This window comes from Callorhinchus milii, unplaced genomic scaffold (genome assembly GCF_018977255.1).
Source record: "Callorhinchus milii isolate IMCB2004 unplaced genomic scaffold, IMCB_Cmil_1.0 Scaffold4, whole genome shotgun sequence".
Lineage (NCBI taxonomy): Eukaryota > Metazoa > Chordata > Chondrichthyes > Chimaeriformes > Callorhinchidae > Callorhinchus > Callorhinchus milii.
In genome coordinates, this window is record NW_024704745.1 from 56064021 (window position 1) to 56081862 (window position 17842).

At 37.5% G+C, this 17842-nt stretch overlaps 1 protein-coding gene across 2 annotated transcripts in view; it reads left to right on the forward strand.

The window, feature by feature from the left end:
• LOC103184334 (NADPH oxidase 4) overlaps positions 1-17842 on the forward strand; it is a 69405-nt gene that overhangs the window by 41337 nt on the left and 10226 nt on the right. The window contains exons 12-14 of one of the 2 annotated variants that reach the window (XM_007902276.2): positions 4746-4806; positions 7791-7872; positions 17508-17627. In XM_007902276.2, coding sequence (XP_007900467.1) covers positions 4746-4806; positions 7791-7872; positions 17508-17627 — 263 coding nt within the window. The remainder of the gene's footprint in view (positions 1-4745; positions 4807-7790; positions 7873-17507; positions 17628-17842) is intronic. The other variant, XM_007902283.2, reaches the window with a different exon arrangement.

The following is a 17842-nucleotide window of genomic DNA, read 5'->3' on the forward strand; positions in this document are numbered from 1 at the left end:
ATGATGCCAACATGATTGGCACCATTGGAATAGGGCAATCATTAGTGCTCGTACATGGAGTTATGCTTGCAGAGTTGGACAAAATAAAGTGGCTGCTTGGGGAAAAGGAAGTGGGATACCTTCAAGCTCACTTTGTTATGTCATAGGTTCTGTTACATCCTGTGTAAATCCATTACATCGGGGAGTCTTGTAGCTCAGTACTTAGAGACCCGCCTCATAAGGGAGAGGACTCGGGTTCGATTCCCGGTAGAGCGAACCATTGGGCAAGTTTCCTTACTCCACACATCTCTGTTTAGCTAGAGGTAAATAGGAATCCAGTTGTTAGTCGATTGGCGGATGGCATTTTGCAGTATTTTGTAGGCAAGCAGAGCAGCTAATTTTCACACAGTAATTTCCCATAAACAGCCATGAAGTAAATGAGCAATTTTATCTGGGAGATTAATGGCCAGGACACCAGGAAAAACTCTTTTTTTTTTTGGAATTGTGCCATAGGATCTTTAAAAATCACTTGAATAGGCAGACGGGACCTCAGTTTAACATCTGATCTGAAGAACGTCACCTCTGACAATGCAGCACTCCCCCATCACTGTCTAGACTGTGAATTCAAAGTCCTGATGTGGGACTTTGTATCCGAGTAATATGAGTATTGCATACAGATAATATTTACTCATTATCTGTACATAAAGGTCTCGGTTTTTCAAATTAAGAAATAGTTGTCTGTTTTGAGATTTTGTTAATATAACAATAGATCCTAATTAAGGTTTTTTTTAAAAAAACTCAGCCAGTGGTTGCATTTCATTTCTATGTATAGTATTAGAATTCATTGTCAAATTTGGTCTTTGAGTCAGATTTGCAATTTATTTTTATATGAAAGGCATCATATGAATGAAAGTTATCATTACAGTGAAGTCTTCTTGTGAAATGGTGGTTGAATCCATAAAATTCAAAGGTTTGCTACATCAAGGTGTGCTAACCAGTTGCAATGTACATGCGCCCAACCTGCCAGTTTAGTGTGGAAGATGTTTGGTGTGCAGTGAGTTAACGGGCCAGCTGTATTCATGCACAGCAACAACAACAAGAAGATTCCATTTATAAAGCGCCTTTCACGTCAGGAGGACGTCCCAAAGCGCTGCACAGTTGGGTCATGACCCGAGCAGGGGGGAAATGGTCAGGGTGAGGGGAGGGAAGGGAGGGAGCGAGGAGTGGGGAAATGGTCAGGGTGAGGGGAGGGAAGGGAGGGAGCGAGGAGGGTGGTAATGGTCAGGGTGGGGGGAGGGAAGGGAGGGAGCGAGGAGGGGGAAGAGAGTCGAGAGGGGAGCTGAAGGCTCGGTCAAAGAGAAAGGTTTTGAGACCGGCCTTGAAGGAGGAGAGAGGAGGAGAGAGCAACAATGGGTCAACATAGCAAATGGGTTATAACTAAATTTATGCTATAAAGAAGCGTGTTATATCAAATCTGCAATATCATCCCCAATAATTTATTGTTGTGGTCCATCTGTTTTAATTTGACCTTTATGGCAATTTTTGTGGAAAAAGGGCTGTCTTTAGGCTTTTGTATACCTTGAATAAACAAACTTTAAGCTTTTAGTTGCTTCAGTTGTTAGTTGTGTGATGTGAGAAATCTACTGATGTTCTGTAAATAAAGTTAAAGACTTTAGAATATGCAGCAATATATTGAATACAGCTGGTGCATCTTCTAAAAGTGTGTAACATTAAAAGGTAGCAAATAAAGAGCTAGGAATATTCCAATGTAGACATGTTTTACCATTGAACAGAAGCAATAGATTGCTTGAAGAGACTCTGCAAGTCTGTTTCAGTAGGGGAGAGGATGTTTTGGGTCTTAAGCAGATGCAGACTAAATTGTTCTATGACTTATATGTCTTGATTTATTTGAATGTGGTAAAGCACAGCTTGAAAGGAAATGGGGGAAGAGAAACAACATAGACAGAGAACAATGTTTTGATGTGGCAAGCTTGTCTGAATTTAGGAGAATATGTAATTTTTCTTCTCTGGAATAATAGCATCTCACAGAAACGAGAGCCACATGTGGAGAATAGGAGACATGGTCTTTGGCTAACCAGCATGTCAGGATACACCTCCAAGCTGAAATTGGGATTCTATCCAATTTCTGTCAACTCTTGTTGCAATCTCTCAGGATGCATTCTTGATACAGACTCCAATGGGGCCTCTGCTTCTCCTACCTGGTTTTGAGTCGAGACAGTGCCTTTCTGCATCTTAAATATCAAAAGACATGAGGCTGGTGCTGTATCCTTAACAGTTTCAACAAAATGAGCGTGACCACCGTATTTTTTTTTGGTCTGACACATGAGAAAACCAATTATTGTGCTTAAGACAGAACTATTGTTCATTTGTTGAATTGATTTGAGGGTAAAGAAAACTACAGAGATCCCTCGTGTTTGTGCAACTGAGAGCTTGTAATTGAAATTACTGGCTCGGGTTATCATCATTCTCCAGCTGTCTCTTTTTATTTGAGATCCAGAATGAAATGGTGTAGAGCTTTGATGTCCCACAGTTAATGAATGATTGATAAGTGACAATGAGGTACTCATTGTATACTTGGGCTCAGGCAAGCCAGCATTACCTGAGCTCAATATTACCCCCCTCAACATTTAAATTATATGTAAACTGGTTGAATCAACCTGAGCCTTAAATTAGTATAACAAACCACAGCTGTGTAATGGCTTCAGGGGAAAAGAATTGACATCTGTGTCGTGGATTTTCAATGAACAGAACATTTAAGGAAATGCACATATTTCCAGATTTCCTCTTGGCACACTAACTGTGCTGCCCTTGAGAGTCCAGGGTCTTTTTCTGTCTCCCAGGATATAGCTCTCTGTTTTTTTTCCCCTGTTAAATGTTTGCAGATGACTTTAACAATTATGTCTTATACAAAAAGCATTGTGAAACACACCCTTTCGAGAATTTTCATAATCAACATTAATCAATTGTGATCATTTCAACGACCATGCAGCTAGGAAACTATGTTTTTATAGCATTACAAAGCATTTCCTTTCCATTCTTATGATTTTTCAATTAAGATTGCTCAACATTGTTCCTTTATTTTTTCCTTGAATGACTAAAGTTAGTCTGACCTTGCACACTTCTGCAGTGACCTGACATTTTTACAGCGAAGACTTTCATCCATTTAACATGTGTTTGAAATGCCAGAAACATAATCCAAACCTTTTGGTCTGACTGTGATGCATGTAAGTTCTGCGGAGTGTTCCAGTAACCAGCAGTTGATAAACTGCAAAATGTCACAGTGATTTTATTGCGTAGCACTATCTGATATGAGGGCCTAAATTATGGTCTATCTGAATATATGTGTTATCTCTGTGTGCTCTCCAACAGTGTTTTTGATATAAACAGATTATTTTCAATGGAAACTCCATTNAAAAAATAGAGTTGGGAGAACTTGACTCAAATTGAATTCCTCTTCTGTAGGGAGATCTTGTGACCGAGTGCTAATCAAACATTACTTTGGAGAAACCACTGTTTACTTCAGAGGCCTTTTTGTTGGCATCCCCTCAGTGGTGGTGCAGTTTGAAAGCTTTTTAGGCCCCAGGATTGTAAAAATGTAAGATACTTTGAAACACTTAGATATCTAAAAGGAGCAGAGGAAGGCTGACTAGTCTGAAATCCTTAATAAAACAAATGTACACATTCAAAACTCCTCCAGAACTCTATGACTACTGGAGTTTAAAGGTGCGGGAACACCTGCTCTGATTTGCAGAACAAACACAGAACAGTTAACGGAATTGAGAAAATATAGACTAATCCCCTATCATCTCTATTGAAAATAGCTTGTTGCACTTCCCATCATTTCAAAAATTGCTTACCTTGAATTCCTGGCATTTTTGACTTGGGGCTTTTCTAGCTATGTCCATGAACCAACTCTGCACTTATCGTTCTCAAGTAATGAGTGTGTGAGGTGTATCACTCACTAAGTCATTTCATCTTAATAATTTTAATTAAGATTGCATTTGATAGTGTTTTTTTATGTTGGGAGGCTGTCTCATAAGATGCTTCGCATAATTTACTGTAAAATGTGGGATTGCGTGAATGTGGTCCATTTCTTTTTGTACTAAACATTAGAACCTGGTAACAAGTAGACAACAATGAAAAATTAGATGCTAAATTAATTGTCTGTAGGCTAAATGTTTCCAGGAATTTTGAATTTTATTTATTGCCAATATTTTGCCCACAAAATATACAGTCAATTCAGTTGACAGTATACTCTGTGAATCGCTTTGAGACTTCTTGAAGACTTGATAAGGTGGTATATCAAATGCAAGCATTAGTATTAATGTTATTTATGATATATTTTGTGATGACTTTATTAAAATTAGATATTTATTTTCTGTGAAAGCCACTATTATTCCAGTTTCTCCCACTCTCAGCACTATGACTCATGCTAAAGTACAGTTTCATGCACATTTATTGCTCTTTGGATCATTTCACCAAATATCCATTTTTTATGTTTGAGTGTTGACAAGTTATTTAAGTATTTGGGCATCAGAGCCAAACCAGATTGAATCTTCAGCAACAATCCCACATGCACACTTTCCAAGAAGGGACAAGGGATAGTGATCAGCAACATATCTTTTAATATTTGAGATCACACCCTGATCCTCTGATTATCAAAAATTGTTTTCCAAAAGTTATTCAATGAGTGTTATAGCGTTATTAAAATATTTTGTTTACCCTTTATTGCTTCATTTCTCTAGAATCCTACAGAAAACAGAGGAACATTTGGTGTCCATCTGAGGGTGCTAGGAGACTGGACAGGTTAGTAAAAACTTTTATCAATATGTAAGTAGTTTGGCTTCCCTTAAGCTTACCACCAGCAAGAAGAATCCTAATTTTAGATTCTTGCCAGATTTATTCCAGAAGGCAATAGTCTGTGATCAAGATTTAGTCAATAAAGAACCTGATAGGTTTGTGCTATGCATCTGAGTTCACATTCTCGGAAGTTCAGAATTCTGGTGTCTACTCAGCGTTATTTCCTAATGGAATCTGAATGGGGACTCCTTCGAGTAACCCAATGTATGTCATACCAGAATTACTCCCAATGCAGTTCACTTCCAGATCCTGTCGATAGGCATTCGAATGATCTAAAAGCCTCTTCTAATTACTGCAGGTTAGATCCCTATTTAAAATATACATAAGCACTGCAAGGAAGTTGGATGCACTAAGTTGCCAGTATCATCACCAAACCCTAAATCACTCTTCACTCATTTAGACTCTCACCACACAACCACACCATGCCAACCCTGTGATCATTTAGAAGTCAGATGCACACCCACCAGTAGAGTCCTACACAAATGTCCATTTTGTTTCAATATTCGTAATTTAATTACTAATGGATCAAAGTTGGAGAGTTTTTGCTTTCCACCTCGCATTTAACCTCTAATTCGCAACAGTTAGTATGATTTTAAAACTTGCATTTAGCTGCTCATCCAGTTTGCTAAATGTTTGTTAAGATGGTGCAAATATTTGTATGAGAAGATAAAAATTCAAATTATGCCAGACTTCCCTGAAACGTGTCTTATGGGCATTTATAAAGAAGCTTTTCCAGTTAAATACATATCCCACTATACCATCACGATTTAGTATCTTTGTCTGACTTCAGCTTTATCAAATGTTCTCCGCAACCTATTTATTTCCTAAAGTGACAACAAATTCCAGCTGCACTCAGTATCACTCGTCTTGAGCCTGTTGTGTCATGCACTAGTAGGTATAGTTGACAAGCCCAGATTGGCCCGTAATGGACGATACGAAAATTGGGATTTTATTTCTTGGCCTGATTTAAGAGGCAAAAATAACAGTAATCTTATCAATTTTGCTTTCTTATTAAGCAATGATCAACTAAAGAAGCACAGAATTTTAAAAAATAAGAAAAATAAAGTAACAGAAGTAAATACATAAGTTGCCAGTTTCAAACGTTGGTTTTAACAGAAAATTCTAATTAGAAGTCAATAGTTTGGTCTGTTGCTTTCTGAAGACCAACTGTTCTGTGTTCTCTCACACTTCTCTCTTTTACAGATAAGTGTTTACCGAGATATTTTGCACCTTACAAAGTTTACACCTGTTCTTTGAACTTTAGCAAACCATTAAAAGATGGTAGCCCTTTGGTCATTGAATTTCAAGTTGATGAATTTCAAAGAGCTATTCAATTTGTGGAGGAAGAACAGATGAACATCAACACTAATATTATGTTTTGTTTACAGCGGAGTCTCTGTGACAAGACTCGTCTTGTTTACAATTGGTGTAAATGGAATTTATAGAACCAGTGAAATAATGGTCTTCAACAAGCTGCTAGCCTTTGTCCTTCCAGTATTCTTTTATGTAGGAATATAGTGGCTAATATATATTTTTAAAATTGTTACTGTATAGTCTGGTTTGTATACAGAAAATAAGCTTTCTATTTCATGTTGCCTATAATGCTGAAATATCTCAAAGTGCTTCACAGATAATTGGTGTCAAGTGTAGTGACTGAATATTTTAGTCAAATACTAGACCTTGCATTTATCCAAAGCTTATTTTAAATGTTTTGTAACAGTTCTATTTTGTATGTCAACTTTTTAAAATGATTCTTAAAGATGATATAAACCTTTAAAGTAGCTGCACAATTAAATATTTACATACAGAGCAATATATATTTGGTTTAGTTGTATTTTTCCATGTATAGTATTAGGTAGAACAAGTATAATCATTACTGGAACAGGTTACCAGGAGGTGTGGTTAGGACCAGGTTGCTAGACTCAGCTTTCTTGTAAGTTAGCTGAGTGTGACATGCAGAAACCCATCACCTTGCTGAAGGGTATCCAAACCTGAGTGAGAGATCCACCTATGCGTGTAAATTACCCTGTGTCTGGAATGGAATGTGAACTTTGATAAGGCAGGAAGGAATGAAGATCACAAGATTTGTTTGGATGAAGAAGACTCTATGGCCCATCTGATCTTATCCCTTCAAAATACCATCCCACTGTATTTTTCTGGCCTCAACCACCCTTCCTGTATTCTCTTCCAGTTGTTAAATTACCCTCTGGGTAAATATAGCCATTTAGGATTTGAGTAACCAAAGTGTTTATGGTATTCTAGGTATACTTCTGAAAGATGCAGAGGGAGAATTAATAAAACGCATTGCCTTTCTTGAAAGGGACTAATAGTGTTTGCCTTATTGGAGGCTTGTGTGGTGAATAAACACCAGCACGGATTAGTTACGACAAATGGTCTGTTTCCATGCCATATCATTTGATGTATGTCTTTACAGACACTCTGTGAAATTGTGACAATGGATCAGTATTTGGGTTGAAATAACAATGGTGTTCAACAGTATTCACTAGTGATAATAAAAAATAATAATAATCCTTGTATTTGATATAATGCTTTTCACGTCTTCTAGACACCTCAAAGTGCTTCACAGAATATATTGTAAAGTGAATTGACTGTATATTTGTGGGCGAAACACTATGAGTGATGATTCATAGTTACTGATAGGGAATCCTGCTGGTACTTGGCAGTAATCATGGCTGACTCACTGGATTCCACTCTGAAGCCACAAAGTAGATAACTGGAGTCAGTTATGATATACTACCAATTGCCAGCAGGACTTTGCAGTAACAACTCTTAATAGCTGTTGTTTTTCAACCCATTATTATGCATTGTGTTGCATAGAATTTTACTTAATTTAAAGATAACTATTTTCATTGTATCTTGATGTAGTAAATAATTTCTGTACATTGATTTTAATCTTCATGTTCTTGCAGAGAGATTCAGGGAGCTGCTACTATCTGAACCACACCAGAATGCAGAAATTCTGCCCATATTACAGCAGAGAAAATACCCAAAGTAAGGCTGAGCATTATACTACTGCTGTTAATTATACCACAACATATTTTTTCTGCGTAAGTTTCTTTTTCTTAAAAGCTAAAAGGTTAATATTATGATATTTACACCCTGATACTATGATCACTTGTTCCATATATTTGGCTCCTATAATGGATAGGAGGGGCTTAAAAAAAATTCTGACTAAATACATAGAGTGATAAGGCATGGAAGCAGGACATTGCCCCAAAACATCTGTGCCAGTGTTTATACACTACTCGAGCCCCCACCCTTCCTATTCTCCTTTTTGAGGCTCCATAAACAAATATGACGAGTTGCCACTGAAAAGTACCTTGCTTGTCTATTTGATATTTATCTTTCTCTCACATTTTATGAACTATATATGCATATATGACTATCCGTTTGAAGAAGCCATATTGTCTAATGAGATTTTCATTTTCTGTTATTATTCTTGGAAGAGATAACTAGTTTCTTGATATCCATAACTAAATTTACCATTTTACCAAAGTTTCAAAATGTATGTCAATGCTAAAATTTGGATGAAGGAGCTTTTTCATATTTCAGTATAGAATTTGCAAAGATTATTTTCCAAGTCATTTTCAGTATTGACCAATGTTACCATTTTTTTAAATATCTGTTTAAATGGATTCTTCCCAAAGACCGACACACATAAACTTGTGTTGATGTCTGCTGATTTCCAGAAGCAGTGTGCTTGTTCCTAGTTCTTTCAAGGAACAAATGTTCTCATTTAATTTGCTTGTCATAAAATTCTTCAGGCAAGAGTTCAAAGTTCTTCAAACTTCCACACAGAATCCTCAGTGTTTGCTTTCTTCTATAAGGCATACCTCCAGGTACAAGAATAAAAAGAGAATTGTAGTTATCCTCATTGTCTTTGATAAAGGAAAGTTAGATTCCTTAACTTTCTTACTCTGAACATCATTTACTGTTTCCAGATTCAACTGACAGAATATACAGTGCTATAGTACAGAGTGAGGTTTGGAGCAGTATTTCCCAAACACACAAGTACAAAGGGCTTTGAGATGTCTCGAAGGCGTGATAAGGCACTATATCAAATGCAAGGATTATTATGAAAATTATTAATGACTTGATTCTCGAGGACTCACCCAAATCAAACATTCTCGCTTCAATGCAAATATTATTGTCCCCAAAGATTTCCACTCTTAATACCTATAACTTTTAACTAGAAAAGATTTGTTAATTTGTGTCAAAATCATGATTACAACATATTGGGTGTTTTACATTAATTATATCCTTTGCTTATTCAAACATTGTCCCTGGTTCATAGAATTCATGTCATCATGTGGCAGCTTCTCATTTGTTTCTGGAAGGAAACTCATCTGCTGAACACCCAATCCCTATGTTTATGAAGGGGGTCTGGAAAATCAAGTCAAATCCTCCCTGGCATTTGAATCTTGTTCTGAGAAAGCTTATGCCTGGCTCATGATTTTCTGTAAATTTAAATTTCTTACATTATACTGTAGTTGCTGTGATTTCAGTTCTTAGGTTTGGTAGGTGTCATCGTTTTAGCGCTCCATCTTAGCTTGTTTGCATTTTGGATAAGAGAATCAAAAATCCACCTCATTATTTTGATTAAAATTTTATCAAACTTTCAATATTCTGATGAAATAATTTATCCCGTTGCTACAAGCTTCTCTGTCAAACGGAAGTGTTGGTTTGTTGGCGTCCACAGAATTTTAACATTCTGTAAAGACAGAATAAATTTTGTAAGTTTCAATAATTATCTCATTCATTTATAGCAATGAAATGTTAGATGAGCCTATCTCCAAGCAAAGGTTAATGAATGAAGTTGAATGTTTTTCCTCATACAGCAGTATTCTCTGTTGGTCATAATCTAGAAATAAAGGTAATGCTCCTTCTACTTCTGATTTGGCACATTATGAGTTGCAGAGAATTATGCAAAGTTTTTTTTCCAACATGTTGTCTGAAGAGAAGATCTTTGGGTCAACATACATGCTTTCGTGAAGCATTAATGGGATTCAAGACATTTATTGAATGGGTTAACCCAATGAAAAAGTGCCCACAATATAAACTGATTTTTTTTTTGCAGGGAGCCCCATATACATCATCCTGACTGTCTCTAACCCAAGATCTCCTCAGAGTTGAAGTATTGTGATGTTTCAGGGTTCCCTTGGGTAACTGCAGTTTCCATTGTGTGTGTATTTTTCAAGTAGTTACTTGATTGAGCGATTTTTCAACCTGATAGTCTTAATCTCAAAGAATTCCAGAAAGCCAAATTTCAATTTAAGATTGAATTAAGAATGTTCCAAAATTGTGCAGAATCTTAAATTCTATGACAATGCACTTGTAGCTAAGACCATGAAAAATTAGAAATTCCAGGTCTCAGGATCTCATCTCTCCTTGAATCTTTCCTTTAAAAAAAAGCATCATAATTTATTTATAATAATAATCCGTGCACATATAGTTCATTTCACATTGGGAGGACTGTTTGTGGGACACTGCTGTGCACAAATGGCTGCCGCGCTTCGCCCACAAAACATACAGTCACTTCACTTTATGGTATATTCTGTGAAGCGCTTTGAGAAATCTCGAAAACATGAAAAGCGCTATATCGAATGCAAGGATTTTTTTTATTGTATTCTGTAAAGCGCTTTGAGAGGCTTGAAGACATGATAAATGCTACATCAAATGCAAGGATTATTATTACTAGTTGTATGGCTATGCATACATAATGTACCGTAGTTGCCATAAATTAGTCTGTTTATAGTTTCTTAACCAAACCTCAAACTGCACTGTTTATGGGAGAACTTTATAAAGTTCGAGTACAATAACAACTTGGATTTATATAGCGCCCTCCACATCGGACAGTGTCTCAGAGCGCTGCACAGTAACGGATCCCAGGCCTGAGCCAGGGAGAGGGGGAGGAAGGTGACCAAAGGCGCGGTTGAAAAAAAAGGTCTTCAGCCGAGACCTGAAAATAGGAAGAGAGGGGGCGAGGCGAAGGGAGTGAGGAAGGGAGTTCCAGAGCCTCGGGGCAGAGTGGCTGAAGGCACGGTCGCCGAGCGTGGAGCGGGGGACTCGGGGACGAGGAGGAAGCCAGACCCGGTGGAACGAAGGCAACGGGCACTATTTTGAGGAGAGAGGAGGTCAGAGAGGTAGGGGGGTGCAGAGGAGTGAAGGGATTTGAAGACAAGGGTGAGGATCTTGAAGTCGATCCTCTCTGGGACAGGCAGCCAGTGCAGTCTGGCAAGGACTGGGGTGATCGGGGAGTGAAGTTTGGTGCGGTTAAGAATGTGGGCGGCAGAGTTTTGTATGACCTGGATTTTACCTGGATGGTAGTGGAGGGCAGACCGGCGAGGAAGGCATTTGAATAGTCCAGCCGAGAGGTGACAAAGGCATTGACCAGGGTTTCAACGGTTTTTGGAGTGAGATATTGAGGTACCAGTGAAGTACAGTACTGCAGCTTTAATTGTTGGTTCTTAAACCTGCCATGCTCTTCATTAGCACTGCAAACCTACTAATGTCAGAATTTTGTTTCTATTTCTGTGTACTACATTCTTTCACTGTCTTTTTACTTGTAGTAATTAACATGATCTGACAGCTACCCTCTCTATAATGCATGACTTGCCTTTGAGGGCACAATGGAAAATGTTCACAGTTCAATCCTAAGTGGACATAGAGAAATATCTAGTAGTTTTCCTGTCAGCATTTTTCCTGTCTCTCCAGTCTGTTTGCCCTGAAGCACAGCTTCCGAAACAATTAGCACCTTATCCAGTGCTCACTAATCATTAAATGAGGACGAATGATTTCCGACAAAGTGATGGGAGACTGACAAGAGAGGGATTGATCATTGAAATGTGTATTATTAAATTGTCAGTTGCTTTTAGGAACAAGTTAAATTTTCCAACAACAAAACTAGTACTTAAGAGGGTCATTATCATGCTACTAGAAAGGCCAGGGAGGTGAATGATTACATTAATAGTCTAAGCAGCTTGAACAGTTATCAGTCATGACAGCACTCTGCAGCATGCTATTGGAGTGTAGGCCAGATATAAACATTTCAATAACTATTTCTGAAGAGTTCAATCAGTATGATCTTTATATACATTACTTCTAAGTTTGGACTGTACAAAAATGGCACTGGGATTACAGGAGACCAACATGTTCAGAATTGCTGAATTGGCAGTTGAATTATTTAAGCAATTTCAGTGGCTGACAATCTATTCTTGATGATGGTACTTCTTCCATTGAACTCTTATGTGGATTTTATTTCTGTACTGTCACTGTTTGGTTTAAACATTGATGAAAGAGCATTAAAGTAAAGTAAGAACACAGGAAAGTATGAATGGAGAAAAGGTCATTTGCTCCACACAGGTTATCCCTTCCTTCCAAAGCACTGTAGAATAAATCTTGTAAATTGTTCCATTAAACACATATTTAGATACTGTATTGTGGAAAACCTGGAATATGCTGGGATAGAAATTTAATATATTCTGTGTATATTTTGATATTGAGCTTGTGTTACATTGATTGTTCATACGTTTTTTAATTTAGATTTCACTGACTAATCAAATCTTTTGAAACCATTTGAAATCAAGGGTTTCAGCTAGGCTTGTGCCTTGCTAAAATTAACAATCTTAATCATTCTTTTCAATCATTCTTAGTTATTGCTTTTGTGATGTTTGCAATAATATTAGTGTTTTTACCCCATGTCTATGTTTACTTTTTAAATATTCACTAAATCATCACTACAACTATTATTTACAAGTATGTGGTAAGAGTTACTTTTTTTTATTAATACATACCATGTCCTAATTTGCCAAATTTGTACTTCACCTCCAAATACATAGTCAATACACTTTACAGTAAATCATATTAATCACTGAGACATTTTGTCAACAAAATCAGACACTATCAAATGCAACGATTCTTAATATTATCAAAATTAATTGGTGCAAGGAATACAATATGGAATATCTGCAACTTGGTTTCTTAATTAATCATCTTCCTCACCTTCCTCAGTACACTGTCCCAGCCTTTGATTCACACTGCCACTCCTCCAGATTAGCGATTGGCATTCCGGTATAAGAAAATAACTATAAAGTTGGTTAACGTATCGAGAATCTAACTCCGTACAGGAATTCCAATATTTATCTTCCTCATAAATGATTTTATAGTCTGTTTACTGTGTGTTGTTTCACATTGCACTGCCAGCAACTGTTTTGGAAGAGCAGCTGACTGGTTCAGAGGCAGTAGATTCATTTCTGAGGTAAGTAAGCAAACTTTACACCAACACTAATAAAGGAACAAATGTGTGGATATTCCTTAATGTATTCCTTCTACTAATTGAAACAAAAAATCCATAACACTGTAAATTTTCCTCCTTTAACTCTTGAAAGTGTACACTGGGCACTCCATTGGACCAGTTGGTTAGTGCAAACCCCAGTACAGAAACACAGACCAAGAAGATTGTAGATTCATTCCTAGTCTGTTCTATGTTAGCTGAAAACGGCAACATATTTGTAAGTGTGATACAACTGACTGGGTGTGGTTGGGGGAGAGGAGGGAAGAAGGAAAAATCAGTCAGGTCTTGTACTCCTTTTGTGAATTTTGCAAACAAGAAAGGGAGAGACAGTGAGATTCCTATTAAAGTATCATCACCTCCCACCTCGACTATTTAAATGCCCTCTTTGCTGCTCTGCTATTCACAAAATTCAACTAACTCAAAGCTCCGCTGCTCGGATTCTCGCTAAACTCTACCTCCATTACCCCAGACCTTGTCAAACTCCATTGGCTCTCTGTCACAGAGCGGATTGATTCCAATCTCCTCACTCTTGTATTCAAATTCCTTCATACCCTGGCAACCCCCTATCTCTCCAACCTGCTCTCTCCCTAAACTACTACCCGCTGTCTCTGCTCAACTGGCTCTGACCTCCTCCTTGTCCCCAGATCCTCTGCCCCACCATTGGTGGTCGTGCTTTCAGCCCCAAGCTGTGGAACTTCCTCTTCTCTTTGCCCCCTCTCTCCCCATTTTCAGGTGACGTTTGAAGACCTTCCTCTTCAGCCATGGCTAAGGTCACCTTCCCCCTCCCACTGGCTTGGCATCAGGCTCCGCCACTGTTAAGTGCTCCAAGACGCCATCCGGCGTGAAGGGCGCTATATAAATGCAAGTTTGTGTTGTTGGTTCAAGTTTAATGGCCAGACTGTTCCCTAGGCCTCTGCCAGTGCTGATCTGAAACATTTCACTGGAGAGTGAGAAAGAACAGCTTGGGATAATTGATGTTCTCTCCATTTAAGGTACATGAACAGTTGATAGGTCACAGAGTAGTTGTGAAGGGAGATTTTAATTGCAATATAGATTGGGAAAGAAATAGCAGTACAAATAGAAAAAAAAATGCATTCTAATCTGTTTGTTCCTACATTCATCTGTTGTATCATCACATAAGAACATAAGAAATGCTAGACGAAAAAGACCAAGGTCCATCTCGTTTGCCTTCAACCTTCCTGTCTAATCTAATTTGTGTTTGAAAGAATCAACACTTCCTGCTTCTGAATCCTGAATCTTAAAGACAGCAATCACGGTCAGGAGATCTATATAAAACACGCTACCAATGTTTTACATGCCGTCCTATCTATACTTCTACCCACAATGATTCTATCTGCTGATTACATCAAATATATCTCTCCTTTCAACAGTGTGTGACTTTTATTAATAATGCTACTCTTCTTCCTGTTTTCCCTTTACTTTCTTCAGATTGTATAACCTGTTTTATTTATATGTAACCAAGTCTCTATAATTGTTATCACATTGAGCCTCTTATGCGTACATCTAATTCTCCCACGTTATTTGTAATACTATCATAAGTAATAAGCTTCTCTACCTGCTTTCATTCTCTTTTTTCTTGCACCTCTCTTAGTTATGTTGTTGAATTTTATCATTGCTAAATTCCTTTCTCCATTTTCCTCAATGCTTACTTCCCTCTCTGTTTATTTTTCTTGTTTCTTCTCTCTCCTGTCATGTTACTATAAAATATCTTCCACACCACTAGTTACTCAACCAGTGAAGACATTCATCCTAGCCCTGTTCAGTTGAAGCCTGTCCATCCCGTATAGGTCACTGATCCTCAGAACAATGAGCCAGAAATGTGAAACCTTCCTTTCAACACCATCTCTGCAGTCATGCATTTACTTACTTTATAGTACTAATTCTTATGCTGAATAGCCACTACTTTTATGCTGACTATTCCTGAAATTACTACCTTTCAGCTCTAGTTCCCTTGAGGTATAACTATTATTGCAGAGATCTTGATGGATCTTGTCAGGTTTGTGCTTGGTAATTTCCAAATGACAGCTAAATGTTAGGTGCCATATCCTGAACTGAGGCTGAAAAGAATCTTCATAATGAACAGACTGTCTCTGATATTTTGTCACTTAGACAAGTCTCCCCTGGTGTTTTTCTTGTTAGGAACCTAATCTAATCTCAGTCTTCTGCTCACCTTTCTTGCCGTTCAAACAAATATGTCTTTCTACGAAGTAAGAAACCAAAAGAATAATTGACTAAATTCTTTTGTGAAAATTTAGTGCATTGTTTTAATCTTACAGAATGCATTACCAATCGTATGGGCATAGATTTAATTTTTTGTCTTTTGAAATATGCAGCAGTAACATATTAATGATCAATAATAATCCAAACTTACATGTATATTGCAGAGGTCTATTGTTTCAGGTCTCAGATAACTAATCTAATTTTGGCCATGCTTTCAGCCCTATACCCTGAAACTATGAACTCTTTGGCTCAGACCCTATGCCTTGTCTCCTTCCTCATCTTCAGATCACACTTGAAGACATTCTCTTTGACTGTGCCTATGGTTATCTCCCTCTTCTCCCCAGCACAGGAGTGTAGAGGGAGCATAAAGGTCGCTATATAAATGCAATTTATTGTAATTTGTGATTCCGTCGTCTCTATTTTCAGCTTGCATTTAAAGCTGTGACTTCAGAGGAATGAAGAAAATGTGCACCACTGCATGTGTAGACACACATGGTACTGGATCTGTAGCTACTCAATGACTTGGAACTGTCAGGAAGAAATCTCTGTGTCTTCACTTTTACTCTTAAATGTTACCTACAATATCTTTTATATTGATGAATCCTATGGTCTGCTACCAAGTAGCTATTAATACAGAATATATCCAATCGGACATGCAATGTAATCTATTCTTCAAAGGATTCAATTTCTTAAAAGTAAAAAGTGCACAGATATACTAGAGGGTGCTCATCAGAAGATAAGAGTGTGTTGAGGCATGTTGCTTACTCTGCACCTGCTTGCTGTACAACAACAACAAGATTACATTTGTATAGCGCCTTTCACATCGGGAGGACGTCCCATATAGGTAACCTGAACGGTTTAATGCCAACCGTGGATGCAAAATAATGGAAGAGTATTAAACACTCAAAACAATTCAACAATCACACCGTATATATATATATTAGATATATTACATATATAAAAGAAGTTTAATCTTTTATAGCATAATATAATGTTGTGCAGAGCTTGATATTTGTCAGGCATCCTGTCAGAACAGCAATGGCCCTAGAATCAAGGGTAGAGGCAGAAATATAGAGTTGGTTGTCATCCACATAAAGATGGAAGTGGACCCCACAGTTGCAGATGATATCACGAAGGCGGAGTATATAAATGAGGAAAAGGAGAGGGCCAAGGATAGAGTCCTTAGGAAAACGACACCTGATTACTCAGGAGCAAAAGGATAAGCTGTTAGATGAGAAATAGTAAAGACGTTGGGATAAGTAGGGTTGAAGCCAATATTGTGTAGATGTAATCCATGGAGATGCACCATGTAGCAAAATGGTGGAGGAGGATGGAGTGGTCAATGGTGTCAAAAGTGTCAGAAAGATCAAAGAGATTCAGAGAAACCTGGTTGCAAATTGAGGAAGTTGTTTGTAACTTTGACTAGGGCTGTCTCGGTGCTCTAAATGAGCTGGAAACCAGATTAGAGGGACAAGGAATGGTGGGAGAGGAAGGGGAAAACTTAGGAGCTAATGACACATGAGTCTTAGTACCAATATCCCATATAGAAGCCAGCACTAAAGTTTCAGATTTGTTCTGGCAATATAATATAAAGTACATCAATCTGGAGTATGTTCACATTAATTTAATTTTATATAATACCAATGTAATCACAGTGTCCAATATATTAAACCTAATACCTGTACCAATCTCAATTTCAGACGAGTACATTTGGGTACAATGCTAGAATTGAGCTTTACGTTTCATAGATGAGCTCATGCCTCTATTTAGTTGACAACTCGAAGAGCAAGTATTTTAAAACCTCTGTGGGTGTTTATGGATGGTGTAGCTTTGAAGACAGAACTATGCTTAATGCTGGAAAAGTGTTTCCTCGTGGGAATAAATTATTATCATGCATATTGCCGGTCATTTTCTAGTTTGTTTAATTACCATGCCAGCGACTTCCAGATCGTTTTTGTAAATTTTACTAATAGCTGTAGTAAAATAAATTGTAGTGTTCTCTTGTTTTGCAGTAATACCTCCTCAAAAAAAATCTTCATATCTTTATTATTGCTGATTGCGGGAAAATGTTAACATTGTGTTTTTTTAACAGGTTGTATATTGATGGTCCATTTGGAAGTCCCTCAGAGGAAATCTTCAACTATGAGGTTAGCCTTTGTGTGGCCGGTGGTATTGGAGTGACCCCTTTTGCTTCAGTACTAAACACACTATTGTACGTGTATTTCCTTTTTGTCTGATAGTTTTATTGATTGTTAACCTATATTCATTAGTAAAGAAAAGTTTTGTTGGTTCTAACCTAGTTATGAGGTAATTCAAAGGAACTAAGTTTGAACTGTCGACCCTAAGCTATCTGTTTAGAATACAAACTGTCATTTAATTCATTTATCCTCTTTACACAAATTGATAACACTTTCTTTATAATTGCTA